At 43.1% G+C, this 13776-nt stretch overlaps 1 protein-coding gene across 1 annotated transcript in view; it reads left to right on the top strand.

Annotated features, from left to right (window-relative positions):
• SNAP91 (synaptosome associated protein 91) overlaps window positions 1-13776 on the top strand; it is a 1173930-nt gene that overhangs the window by 824407 nt on the left and 335747 nt on the right. Inside the window, exon 15 of the mRNA XM_069606330.1 lies at window positions 13714-13728. Within this exon, the coding sequence (XP_069462431.1) occupies window positions 13714-13728 (15 nt within the window). The remainder of the gene's footprint in view (window positions 1-13713; window positions 13729-13776) is intronic.

Here is a 13776-nt window from a genome sequence, read left to right as displayed (position 1 = left end):
AGAGAGTTGGCTAATCCAACTTCTACAGTTTATCCTTGTTTCCTAAACTGAATTTTAACATCGACTGAAGAGATAAAGGTACAAATTGACAATTTACTCTATTAGCTTAAAAGATGGATGCTATCATGAAAATACAACGCTTGACTTAGCTTAGAATTGAAGTGGGGGTTTTTGCTCTTCCTGTTAATTCTTGAGTTCATATTGCTTACTTCCTTCACTTTCCTGCTGAAGTAATACCTTTTCCATGGATCTTTTAGGCCTAAAACTGGAGCTCATATAAAACGGGGCCTACACAATGGACACATTCTAATGAAAGGCACTTTAGCCTGTTCTGTGCAGTCCTTTGTCCTTCCTTCATCCAATCAGGAGTCCAGTTTCTTCCTTCCGTTGTGCCCAGGGATCACACCAGCACTCCGAATAGCTCAAGGTAAGGCCCTAACCAACTTCAAAGGGAACAAACCGAAAGAGTATGACGACTATAAGTGCCTACTAATATGCATAGTGACTATTGTGTGCCGCATCTACCATGAATCCTGACAGTACCCATTTTCCAAGGCCCTTCCCCAGGGCGTGACTTGAAATGGTTCCTTCTGTGAAACCAAGCTACCAACAGAGGAACATGAACATCATTAGCCGCTTCTCAAGAGTGTTCCTCTCGACCAACACCTTTCCAGTCAATCAAATATTGACGCCTCCCCTCCCTAACCTTCTTCGAGTCAAGCATAGATGGAACCTCAAATTCCTCTGATTGATCCTCAAAAATGACTGTGTTCGGGGGGGGTTGCCCAATCTAGTACCCCCTTGCAAAGGTTTTAGCTGACTCACATAAAAAGTAGAATGTACCTTAAGTTTAGAAGGTAATTTTAGTTCAACAGCGGCAGGATTAATTACCCCTTCAACTTCAAAAGGACCAATGAAACGTGGGTCGAATTGTTCCTTCCCTCAATTCTCAAGTGCCTAGCAGATAACCAGAACTTGTTGTAATTTGCCTTGTTCACCAGAAGTGCCTTAACCACTCACTCTAAATTTCCCCTCATGGCTTGTAACCTTTCTTCTACTGCAGGGACTGCCAATCTCCTTTCCAACCTGATCCCTTAAAAATCTCGGCTGGAAACCTTGACTACAAAAGAAAGGGAACATGGACCCTTGAATCTTTCATAGAATTATTGTAAGCAAACTCTGCTACCCAAATTAAGTCCACCCAACTGTCTCGAACTTGCAGATATCATCTCAAATATGTTTCTGATTCCTGGTTCACACGTTATACTTGATCATTAGTTTCGGGGTGATATCCTGAAGTTAACTTCACTTTCACCCACAAACGTTTTCAAACTTCAACACAAACTGTGACCCTCTTTCTGAGATGACCTGACTAGGTAACCCATGCAGCTGGAAAATGCCTTGAGAAAAGCTCTGCTCCAAACATTTTAGCTGCAGTCTCCCCTTTAATTGTATTAAAATGTCCCCCCTTAGTAAGGGTATCCACCACCACCAAAACTTCTGAACATCCTTGATCCTTTGGGAGATCTACAAAGAAAGTCCATAGAAATCATGTGCCATGGGTGAGGAGGAGTAGGAAGTTGTTCCAACAGCCCAACCGATCTCTGCACAAGAGCCTTTGCTCGTGCACACACCTCACAAGTTTTGTGTGAGGGCTCATAAATGTGAGGCGGATAACTTTCTAAAGGTTTTTCATAAGATGCCACTTTATTAACTCAAAAGGGTTTGACACAATCCTCACTATCCCTACCCTGAAGAGGATTTCCCTGCCTAATAAAATAAGCTAAAGGAAACACTCTAAGAAAAGGAATCTGTCCTTCACACTTATACATACAACATTGTGGTATGTGGCAATTCAAATATAACAGAAATAACAGTTATGTACAATTTAAACCTGATAACTGTTTCTCCTTGTAATCTGGGTGAGATCCCCTTCCCTAGATTCAAACAGGATTTTTAATCAACAGTTCAAAACAGTTCTGTCTTGCAGCAAAGTTCTAATGACAAAGTTCACCTTGCTCCAAAACGTATCTCACTTGGACTTTGACCAACAGTTCAAAATATTCAACAAGCCTTTATCCATCCACTTGTAGCAGAGCGTTCAACAAAACATCTTCTAAGAAAACAAGAATACTTCCACAGATCGTCTGTATCAACAAAATTGCCTTTTGCAAGATGGTTCCACAACAGTTCATAATATACGTTTAGTGGTCTTGCCACTTCTTCTTCTTCAGTCTTTAACCACAACCCAGTACTTCAATGACTTCTTCCTGGCCCACTCACCTGCCAAGACTATTACTACAAACGCCCTTGTCCTGGTATACTCGCCTTCCAGGACTTGATAAATAACTCCTAACACTACTACAAATACTTCAGTGTTAAAGTTTACTTCAAACAACTTGGCAAAGTCTTTTGACTTTCCACAACATTATATTGGCTACTTCTTCTGGGAAGACATGAAACACATTGGTGCTGTTTGTTCAACACTTGTGAATTTTGCATGCAATGCAAGTTATGTCCTCTCCTCCTGAATACTTTCTATCAGGAGGGAAGCTCTCCTGCCACTCTTGTTTTCCCACTTTGATATTGACGAAGTGCTGATAATGGCTTTTTCTCACACTTGCTCTTCTTTGACTTAGACAAAGCTTGTTTAGGTCATTTCCATCTATTGCTTCTTTCTCACTCCGGCAACAGGGTTTGCAATCCACTTGCTTTTTAATTGCCCTCTATTGGCTTTGACCATGCTAGTTCTTATTAACTTGCTTTGAAATTGCCCTGTTTTGGCTTTGGAAATAGTAGTTCTTATTGGCTTCTTGTAATATTGCCCTCTCGTGGCTTTGCCAATTACTCTGACCTTTATAAGTATAATGATATCTTTTTTGCATCTCCCCAAAGTTCTTATTCTGCCACTTCAGTGTCTTAACATTAGTTTGGTATTCAAAACAATTTGACCTGGCCGGCGGGCGGGCGATCACGGAGCGTTCCGGTGTCACCGGTATCGCATACGCGTCTCCTCACTCCGCTGCCTCGGGTCTTCTGCTTCATTTGCTTCGCTCTGCCCGGCAAACTGCTTCTCTTTGCTTCACGTGGCCCACGCCTGCCAGGAAAGGAGCGTTCCTTGCTCCAGGGTCACTCCGGTTCTCTCCTGCCACAGAAGCCCAACTCACAATGGGGAAAGCTTTTCAAATTAACGCTTCCTGCCGTGCAACCTCTGCGTTCAGGGCTTTTGGGGGGAACACTTTTCAACACATGCTTCCTGCTGCACAACCTGTGCATACATGGTCTTTGGACCCTCTCAGAACTTGCATCCGATCTGCAAACAGCGGTGGCTCTGGTGTCTTTGCTTTTCTTCTACTGCAATGTGGAGTTACTGCAATCACTCCACCTCCCACTACATCTCCTCACTACCTGCACCTGAAGGGGTCCTTTATACTTCCGAGTCCCACTCTGGTGTGTCTCAGTACAACTATACTGCAACTTGCAGTCCAGTTCCTCTGCATTCATCGTTGTCCCAGTACATTGGGCATTGTGGGACTTGAAGTCCCCAATGTTCAAATTACATCTTTTACTATGAATGTTGCTTCCAAATTTACCAACTTCATTTCTATCCTTAATTACATCTTCTAAGGGTTTTTTTTGAGGACTTAATAGTGGTTCTGATTTACAGGAGAATTGGAGTTTTCAGAATCTAAGATAGGATCTGATATGATATGGCATTTATAACACACCTATACACAAGTGTTTCAAGGCGTGATGTTAACGTTTTGAGATTCGCATTTAAAATCCTCCATTTGATCACAGGAGCTTTCACTAACATAAACATGGGTGAATCTGTGAGGGGGGATTTACTCCCAATAAATGATTGATTAGGACAGTTTTTACCACCATCAAGATAATTAGCTTTGGGAAAGAAAACCTCCCTCTGACAACAAGTCCTTGCATATTCTGGCATCCCTGCCATTTCTTCCTCTGAGGATGATAAGTATGGTCTCTCCCAACAGAGTCCTCCTGTTCCCCTGGTGCCCTTCTCCAACCAGGTGATCCCCCCGGCTAATACAATCCCCAGGGTCAGGATCAGGTAGCGCCTGCCTTTCCCATGCAACCTGGGAGGAGACTTTAGGAAGGGTCTTTGTGAGGACTCGGCAGGATTTATCACACTTTACAAAATGTTTAGTATCCACTCGCATAGTAGTCCATCAAACATTATTTCTAACCAATTCCAGAGTCTTCCGAAACCAGTGTGTACAGTCAAAACCGACTTGTGACATTCATTCAAAACGTTATCACAAAGCTTCCCATATGGAAGGAATAGTTTTGTATCTGTGTCTTGCACCCTTAAGAAAGTGACGTGACACCACTCTTCAAAAGCAGACTTAATTGCCAGAAGCTTAAGGCCCATGATTGTATAATTAATCTCTACTGAAGAAAACTTCTTTGAAAAATATGCAACTGGTTGCAGCTGGCTGGAAATCTCATGTCTTTGGGATAAAAATTCCCCCTGATTTGAAGTGTCTGCTTTGAAGTGTCTGATTTGAAGTGTGTGCTTCCAGGAAAATGGCTTAGATGGATATCTGGGTGAAGCAAAATTGGGCCAGAGGTAAAGAGATCCTTATGAATCTTAAAGGAAATTTCTGCTCCTGGACTCCAGACAAACCTTTCTCCCTTCTTCGGAAGTCTAGTGATCGTAGTGATTATTTGGGAGAAGCCTTCAGTGAACCTCCAAAATAAAATTGCAAAGCCTAAGAAACTCTGCACCTCTTCACTTTGGTTGGAAAAGGCCAGCCCATAACTGCCTGAACCTTCTTAGAGTGCATTTTCAATCCCCTCAGTGAAATCACAAACCCAAGAAACTTCACTGTCTTTCTGTGAAACAGACTCTACTACAACTTAGTGAACAAGTGATTATCCCTTAGTTTCTGAAGAACTAATCTGATGTGACCTTGCTGTTGTTCGAGTTCCTGAGAGTAGATTAAGGTGTCGTCAATGTACACAATGACAAATATGTCCAAAAACTCACAACACTTCATTCATGAAGTATTGGCATGCTGCTGGGGCGGGGCGTTTCAAAGATCAGAGGGCATAACTTGATATTTATACAGTCCATAACTTGTTTTGAAAGCCGTCTTCCACTCATAACCTTCCGTGACTCTCACAAGATGGTACGCTCAGCGAAGCTCCAGTTTGGAAAAGATTTCAGCCCCCTGAATTTGCTCAAGCATTACTGAAATTAATGGAAGAGGATATTGATTCTTAATGGTTATTTTGTTGAGGGTGCATTAATATATGCAAGTCCTAAGAGGGCCTTCTTTTTAGGGATGAAAAATAAAGGAGATTCTACAGCGGATTGTGAGTGTCTGATAAAACCCTACATTTTCTGCTGGATATTCCTTTCAGTGATTATTTTCTTTTTCAGTCAGGTCGTACACACTACGACAAGGTAAAGTAATTCCCGGCTCCAGCTCAGTTTTACAGTCAAAAGCACTGTGAGGTGGAAGTTCACCAGCCTCTACTTCATCAAAGATATCCCAGAACTTCTTATAGCACTCTGGTAATTCCACAACAACAGCCCTAATAGAGTGTGAATGGAACTAGGCTTCTCCCTCCACTAACCTCGTGACTGCAGAATGCTCTTGAAACACAGGAATTATTTGGATTTGAGCGGCCAAACAATGTTCTTTACAAAAATCAGAATTTAGGTCAATAGCCCGCCTGCCCCAGTCAATACAAGGATTATGGGAAGTAAGCCAAGGAATGCCGAGGATAACCTTCAATGTGGAGCATCAATGAGCTCAAAAACCAACTCTTCTTCAAGGTTCTCAGCCAAATTCATTGTCAAAGGTGCAGTTTCATGAGCTGTTGGTCCAGAGGTTAAAGCAGAACCATCTACAGCCCTTACCTGTTCAAGGTCTTTTGCAGGGAAGTCATTTGGGGGACGCTAGAGTTTGCAGCTACGACCCCTGCTGTCTCCCTTGCTACCCCTGGCCAAAAACAAAAACATGTTTCTTTTAAACTGTCTGCAATGATTTAATTGCAAAAAGCTATTTTCCCCCGATAGCATATAGCAGTTCTGCTGACATTAAACGTTTAGAAAAATAGGCCACTGGGTGAAGTGTGGAAGTACTTTTGCAATGTGTCACCGCTCCTAAGATCACACAGTTTGCATTAACATCTAACACAAAAAGCCATGCAGGAACAGGATAAGGTGTTATTGGAGCAATGGAAAATGCTGGTTTTAATTTGTTAAATGATAATAATTCTTTGGCAGAGCAGACATAAGGGAACACTTTCTGTGTGAACAGTGCGAGAAGAGCTGTGAAAGACAAAAAGTCACATGCAAATTGTTTGATGACATTGGAAAAGACTATGGGCCTCATTACGACTTTGGAGGCAGCCATGCCCTTAATAAGGGCATGGCTGCCTCCAAAAACGTGTCCGGGTTCCCAGAATAGGGAAATACTGGGCCATTCCGACTTTGGAGGGCCCAGTATTTCCTCCTTCAGGGAACGCGGACCCGGTCCTTCCCCATTCCCATTCGAGCCCCATAGGGCTCAATGGGAATGGAGAGGGAGCTAACAGGCCCATTATTAACGGCCCATTGTTGGCTCTCTGGTCCCCTCGTGGGACCTGCTATGGACATTTGGTAAAACCAGACGTCCAGAGCGGGTCCCGCGAGGGAACCTCGTAATAGGGTGGAATGGGATTAACGGCGCCGGCAGCATTACTGGCGCCGTTAATCTCATTCCGCCAGCCTCGTAATGAGGCCCTATACGATTTTGGATTCGTTTTGCAGTGTGGCTATGGGCTACTGCATAACTGCGCTGTTATTTTTCTCTGCCTAAAAGTACCTCTTAGCATGATAACATAAGTGAAGACATTCCCAGTATTTACAAAGTTGTATTCACCATAGCAGATCATCTCTGGAAATCTAACTGCTGGAGAACAATGCCAACATGTAAAAGATGAAGAGCTTCTCTCTTGGTATATTTATGAATGTAACCCCGGCAGGTCAGGAATATACATCTATTATGTCTGAAAGCACGTCCTTCACAAAATGGTCAGATACCACCGGGGCAGAAGAAAGCCTGAAGGGCACCTCTAAGTATTTGCTAGGCTCCAAAAAATACTGTTTACTGGATTGAAGGGAAGCACCTGTGCATGACTTCTTGACAGTAAAAAAGGGTTTTTATACCATTTTATCATTTTTACAGCCACCTTTTTGGTGGAAGTGAAAATAGGCCTTGCTAAAAGTCTGCCATCAGCCTGATGCCTTTTTTGTGTCTCTTCTGTGAGAATGCCAGTGGGTCTTTGCGCAAGGGTGGACTGGCCCATTTATTTATTTTTATCTGTACATTTGTAAAGCTCACACAAGCCCAGAGGCATCTAGGCACTAAGTCTTAAGAATATGGTTACAGTTTTTTTGACTTTGAGTGCATACATTTGCACAGTAAGAACATAGGTACATTATGCATACGTATTTTAAACGCTAACTTACAAGCAAAGGTTAACACCATCTAGGCGCTGAATCTTAAGAATATGGTTACACTTATTGATAGATGTAATTCTTCGAATAGATACATTTGCACAGTGGAAACACAGGTATATTGCACAATCAAAGTTTTCAAGCTATCTTGGGGGCAACAGCAAGCATCAGTTTAGGATGGCTGGTGATGTATGCTTGAAGTTTGTCACAGTATTGGTGGGGGGATCACTGTGGGTGCAGCTGGCTGTGGGGTAGAGGGCTGTTGTGTAAGGTCAGATCTGAATAGTAGTTGTAAGGATTTTTCTAAATGACCAGAGGGCGCTATTGTTTCTGAGTTGGGTGGGGAGGGCGTTTCGCAGTTTTGCTGCCATCACTGGCCTATAGGTACCTCTGGAGATTTCCCGGTAGGCCTCTAAACCCCGACCCACTTTTTTATTTGGTAACCTATTTTATTTCCAACCTTTCTCTTAGAAAAAGAGTTGGTTTGCTAAACATTTGTAATATGGGACCACTTCAAAGTTTATTTCCAGGGCCTAATTTGGCCCCCAGTCAGTCCACTGGTGTCTTTGTGGCAGCCAGTGTTCTGACCTTCATCTCTTCTATTTTGTTGTCTCTTCTGGGATGTCCTCAACCCAGGTGCTTTGCCTCCCCTTTCCTCCCTGAATTGTCCTATGCTTCTGCTCCAAGTGCCCCCATGACCCAACTTACCAGGTATTGATCACCATTACCAGCTGCTGCAGCTTTTCTTTTTTACTGCCGGCAGAATGACACCAGCACAAAGTGCTGTCAGTGTTTCCCCACTAGCAGAGTCATCTACTAGGCATACATTTCATTAGAATAATGAGTGGCACCTCAACTGACCGTGTTTCAGGCATGAGCATTTGCTCATGGAGTTACAGGGCACCCCCTTAGCAGAATTTAGCCTCATGTCATGAGAGACTGCAACAAAATTAGCTCATTTCACATAATGCAAATGTATGGCTGCTAAATGCTTTCTCACGCTAAAATAAATCAAAACAAATAGTCATTGCAGCCCCTAAAAAACAAATATACACCACTAACAACTAAAAATTAAATAAGAATGCTAATACCCAAATTCATGATTATTAACCATTTCTTACTTATAACTTCAGCACTTGTCATGATCACAGGTCAGGGTACCGGCACTAAGACTGCTCCCTGGGCTACACATGGGCAGTTCCCCAATACCCACAAGGAAAGGGGAGGCTGGAGTGTCCTCATGCATCGCTGGCGCTGCTACACTTTATACACCCATTGACTTAAGGCTTACTCAAATTGCCTTAAAGGACCTTCCAAGATGGCCTCCCTGTTTGCAGTTAGTCATTCAAGATGGCCACAGAAAGGCCCACAGAAACAAAGCAGGAACCTTGCGCTAGTCTTGCGAGGGGATCTGCTATTTAAACCACACCCAAGGGTTTCTCCTCTGCTTTGCGTTTCTACTGTCTGATACAGCAGAACACTTACCACGAGCGCCATGTTTACTGTGCCTTTGCTCTGCAGCTCCTGGAAAGAAAGAAGAAAGACATTAAATGTCATGAAATAAATTGAACAGCCGACATCGACTCATGCGGATTTAAGTAAGGAGGATGGGAACGGAACTGGTTTCAGTGGCTTCTTGTAAAAGTTTATTTTTTAAAGCAATAAATACAATTTAAAAAAAAAGAAAGATATTAGGGCGGAGTCCCGTGAACATGGCCTCAAGCAAGTAAGAGAACCCTCACCTGTTCCCAGCACACAGGAAACCTGCCAGAGCTACGGGAGGCATCAATCCGTCTCCATGGGAGTTACACGTCCCTCAGCTGCATTGCCATTGGAAACCACTCCCGCCTCACAGGGTTTCCACTCCTGCCACACCGCGTTGAGCACCTGTAAAGAAAAGAAAGAGACATTACTAGACAAGTAAGCAGGGGGACAAAGCAGAAACCAAAACAGTGAACAATAATAACGGACATCACTGAGTAGAAAAACAGAGGACAAGAAGGACAAAAAAGACATTAAAGAGTCTAAGTAAGAGACTGAAAAGACAGTAGGAGAACTACACATTAGAGACTTTAAAGCATCTGGCAAGTTGCAGCTGGCCTGGACAAGCACTCACCAGTGAAATAACTGGCAACAGGTACATCAGGAGTCTGCTTATGTGCCTCCTTGATAAAACCACAGGTACATCCAGCCTTCCCGGAGCAAGGGTATCAGAAACTCTGGAGGTAATACTTTAGGGAGCACCCATGACAAATGTGTTTTAATTTGTAGGTATTGATCCTCACTGCTCCCATCTCAACTCCACACATCCTTGAGGGTTAATCTAGCCAACATCCCCATCCTTCCTCCTCAAGTCTGTGGGTTGTCACAGCACAACAACACACGAGCTTGAGGTGGTAAGTGGTGTGGGTTACACCGCGGGGAGTCCAGGCGCTTCTGCAGAGTTCCAGGTAAGCGTTACAACTTGGGCATAGTGGCTAATGTCATGGAGCAGTGCACACTAAGCAGCATGCAATTAGCTCTATGCGCAAATATCTCCTTCAAGCAGAAAAAAAGAACCGGAACAACATGTAAATCTCTCCAGAAATGAGTGGAACATAAGGTAAACGGCATACAGAATGCCCCAAAAGACTGCAGCAGGGGTCTGCAACCTGTGGCTCTCCAGATGTGTTGAACCATGACTCCCATGATCACTCACCATTTACTAGGCAGGGTAGGCCTGATGGAAGTTGTAGTCCAACACGCAGGGGTGGTGCTAGGTCTGAAAAAGATCAGGGGCCAAGCTAATGTCAGGACTGGTGGGTTTCGGGGCTAGCTTTAGCTTTTTGGTTGTCGTCCCTGAGCTTCTATACAGGGCTACAGCTCCCTCAGTCCCCCTAGCAACGCCTCTGCCAACATATATAGCGAGACAAAGATTTGAGATCCTTGGGCTCCTGTAATGAAATGCTTGGAACAAGTACAGGAATGTTCATGAGCTTGCAAAGCCATTCTCTTCAGGCATTATCACACTGGGTCATTCTAATGGTAAAGAAAACATGGGATTTCTTCTATGCGTGAACATGCTGAGGAATTCTGTTAGTGTGGGGGAATTTTGCAAGCATTGGAATCTACCCATTTTCTTTTAAGGACAAACGTGCTTCTTAGAACAGTGAGATGTGTACAAATACTGGGTCTTCTGCAGGGATGTCATTTGGGGGACGCTAGGGGTCTCCCTTGATACCCCTTGCCAACAAAATAAAATCCTGTGATGTCACTTGGTGGTGGGGTCAAATGACATCACTTGCTGTGATGTCATCAAAGGTCAGGGATCTGTGATGTCACTAAAGCTACCCCTAGCATTTTGGTGAAAAGACGTTCCTGGTCTTTTGAATCAACATGATGCCTAAAGAGTTCGTCCCCCCCAGTCCATGAACTGTCCTGTTGCCCCTGAATCAATTACCCCAGGACCACTCCCCACTAAAGTCCCTTCTGCATACAAGGATACTTTAAGTGTGATGTGTGGAACAGCAGACTGGAGAGCGTTTGCGACTTGTGTCTTGGTCTTGTTTGCTGATGATTGGAAACTGTTCAGGGTGTTTGTACAATTTACTAGAAAATGACCGCTCCTTCCACAATAAAGACATATGTTGTTTTCACGTCGCCTATCCTTCTCTTTTGAAAGAGGTCCCCTGACTCTACCTGATGCCTCAGATACCTGGTCTTAAAATCTCTATTTACAAATTCTTGCCTAGGCCTTTCAGTTCTGGGATTTGGCTTCCCTTATCCAAAAACTCTTCTTCGCCCAGCCCTCCCTTTGTTCTGACGAAAGTCTAACTGGACCACTATATCAATTAAGGCTTTAGAAGAAGTAGGTATAATAAACACAGTTGACAAGGCGTCCTTCAGCTCAGCCCTCAACCCACGATAAAATAGGGAAGCCCTCCTTTCCTCAGGCTAATGACTCTCTAATACCATGGTCTTGAGCTGTGTGATGTAACTACCTAGATCCTTGTTACCGCCATCTTAATTCCAACAGTTCACCATCTACCTGCAAGGAAACCTGATGCCTATCAAACCCTTTACTAAACCCATCCTTGAAAAGAGTGAAGTCATGTAACGCAGGATCCTTCTGCCTAACTAGCAAACCTGCCCAACTTGCTGCCCAGGTAGGACAATATGAAGGTCACCTTAGAGGAGAACATTAAAGGCCTGCTGAGAAAATGTAACTCGCACTGAGTAAGGAAAGTTTGTAACATTTTGGGCTCCCTTCCAAACTGCTCAGGGGGAGCTTAGGAGATGGGAACAGTATATGGACTCAAACCTCCTTCTGGTCCTTTACCCGGTTCCTCACTCCCTCCTGAGCTCTCTCTGACCAACACAGAAGGTTCCTGATTCGGCTCTAAACTAGTTCCCTGCACTCTACCACCCGTAATCTCATGAATATGGGTAACCTTTTCACTCAACCCGATAAGTAGCTCGCAGCTCCTCTCTTCCTTAATCATTTCTCATAATGCTTACATTGTGATCTTGGGGAGGAGGGCTGAAGGGGGTGTAAAGTGCAGGGTTCATAACAGCTCAAGCGGAACTATTTACTTGGGCCTGTCATTCTGTCGGGTCCTTCCTTGGAGCTTTCACAGGAGCTGCTGAACCCCATAGATCCACCAAAGTGCAGCACTCTCAACTAACTGAATTACACCTGAGCTGAGAACACCCCTGAGGAAAAGGGGAATAAGATAAAATAATAAACTCAGATTCTGGAGCTTCAACTCGCACTGATAATCTGCTTGTGTGAGAAAAGAATAACATGAGTGAATCTTCCTTTCTTGGTTCCCAATCCCCTCCGCACTCCTTCAGAAATGTAATTGTACCTGATATTCCTCAGCAAAACGCCCAGAGGAAGGATTAAAATGTAGACTTGAAACCTCCAGCTAGCTGGACTGAATTCCTTTCTTCAAGCTGACTTTTCAATTGACTGTTGCAGATTTTGTTGTTGCTTTCTTGAAAGAATTCCTAACTTCATGACAAAACTTTCCCAAGTGCCTGAAAATTAATATGTACATAGTAGTAATATGCGTAGTGACTATTGTGTACTGCGTCTACCATTAAACCTGACAACTAGAAGGCCAATAGAGCTTTGGGGAGCCCAGAGAAACTGAAAGATTTTCAAGGCTGGAGAAGCCACAAGAGTTACTGAATACCGGATAGCCTGGACATGGATAAAGCAAGCCTGATAGAAGGCCATAGGTCTTTGTGGAGTCCAAATAATGGGAAATACAACAAACCGACTGAAGAGAAATGGAACTCGTAAGGTTTCGGTTACTTAAGTACAAAACAAGGTTGATGTTAAATACCAAACCAAAAATGTATGGAATTGTAGTAAGAAAACCTTTTCTTCCGGGAAAGATGGAACCATATGGAAGTAAGACTTTGTATATCGAACCTACAGAGACTGTGAACTGTTACAAGACTGACTTTGACAAACTATTAAAACCCCATATCTTCTTGGAAAAGGAATCAAGTGTTGGGCCAGGCAGAAGTCCAAGACTGAGGCCATTGTCAAAGCCTTTTTTTTTTTTTTTTTTTTTTTTTTTTTTACTCAAATGGTAGGGCCAGTTCATTGGTTAGGTTTCGGACGAAGGACTGTTTTCTTTTGAGCACCATTAGTTTTTGTTTGGCAGGCAGGGAACTACCCTCATAGCCATAGGGCAAAATAGGCATTTCTTTTTTACTTTTAATAAACATCCTTGAAACATAGTAGTATTTTGTCCGACTCCCTCTTCTGGTTCGACACAATATGTATTACCTCTTGGTATGGAAGTGTCACAGTGCTTCCTACTTTGAGAGTGTGATAAGAAGATCCCATCTGAAATGCTTTCATAACGTTGGTGAAAACCTATAAGTCGTAGAAACTAAGCGCGATTTCCTCTCAGAAGGACGCACTACATGAAAAATCAGGAGGGTCAAAAATACTACATTTTTCATTGGCCTGTGTTATTGATGTAGTGTTTGTGTATTTCGAAAAAGTTCAATATAATTATATCCCCCTATTTAAGTTGATAACCAACGATACACTTTGCATTGGCTCGAATTTAGTATTGATTAAAGCAGAGATCTATGAATATTTCCTTGCATTGATTATATGCTTGTGTAATCAAGTTCTTATGACAACAAAGGTACCATCATATGAGGATTTGTGGGAATAATATCAATCTTTAATCTTTTTTTTTTTTTACATTGCTTGCCCTAAATCACAGACCTTTTGGGGGAAGGTGAGTGAATCTTTTCATGCTTTTGAATTTGTCTGCGTTTGTAGTGCT

This window comes from Ambystoma mexicanum, chromosome 4p, assembly GCF_040938575.1.
Source record: "Ambystoma mexicanum isolate Mex_15411 chromosome 4p, UKY_AmexF1_1, whole genome shotgun sequence".
Taxonomy (NCBI): domain Eukaryota; kingdom Metazoa; phylum Chordata; class Amphibia; order Caudata; family Ambystomatidae; genus Ambystoma; species Ambystoma mexicanum.
The sequence above is the reverse complement of the archived record's forward strand: the minus strand, read 5'-3'. Positions and strand labels throughout refer to the sequence as shown.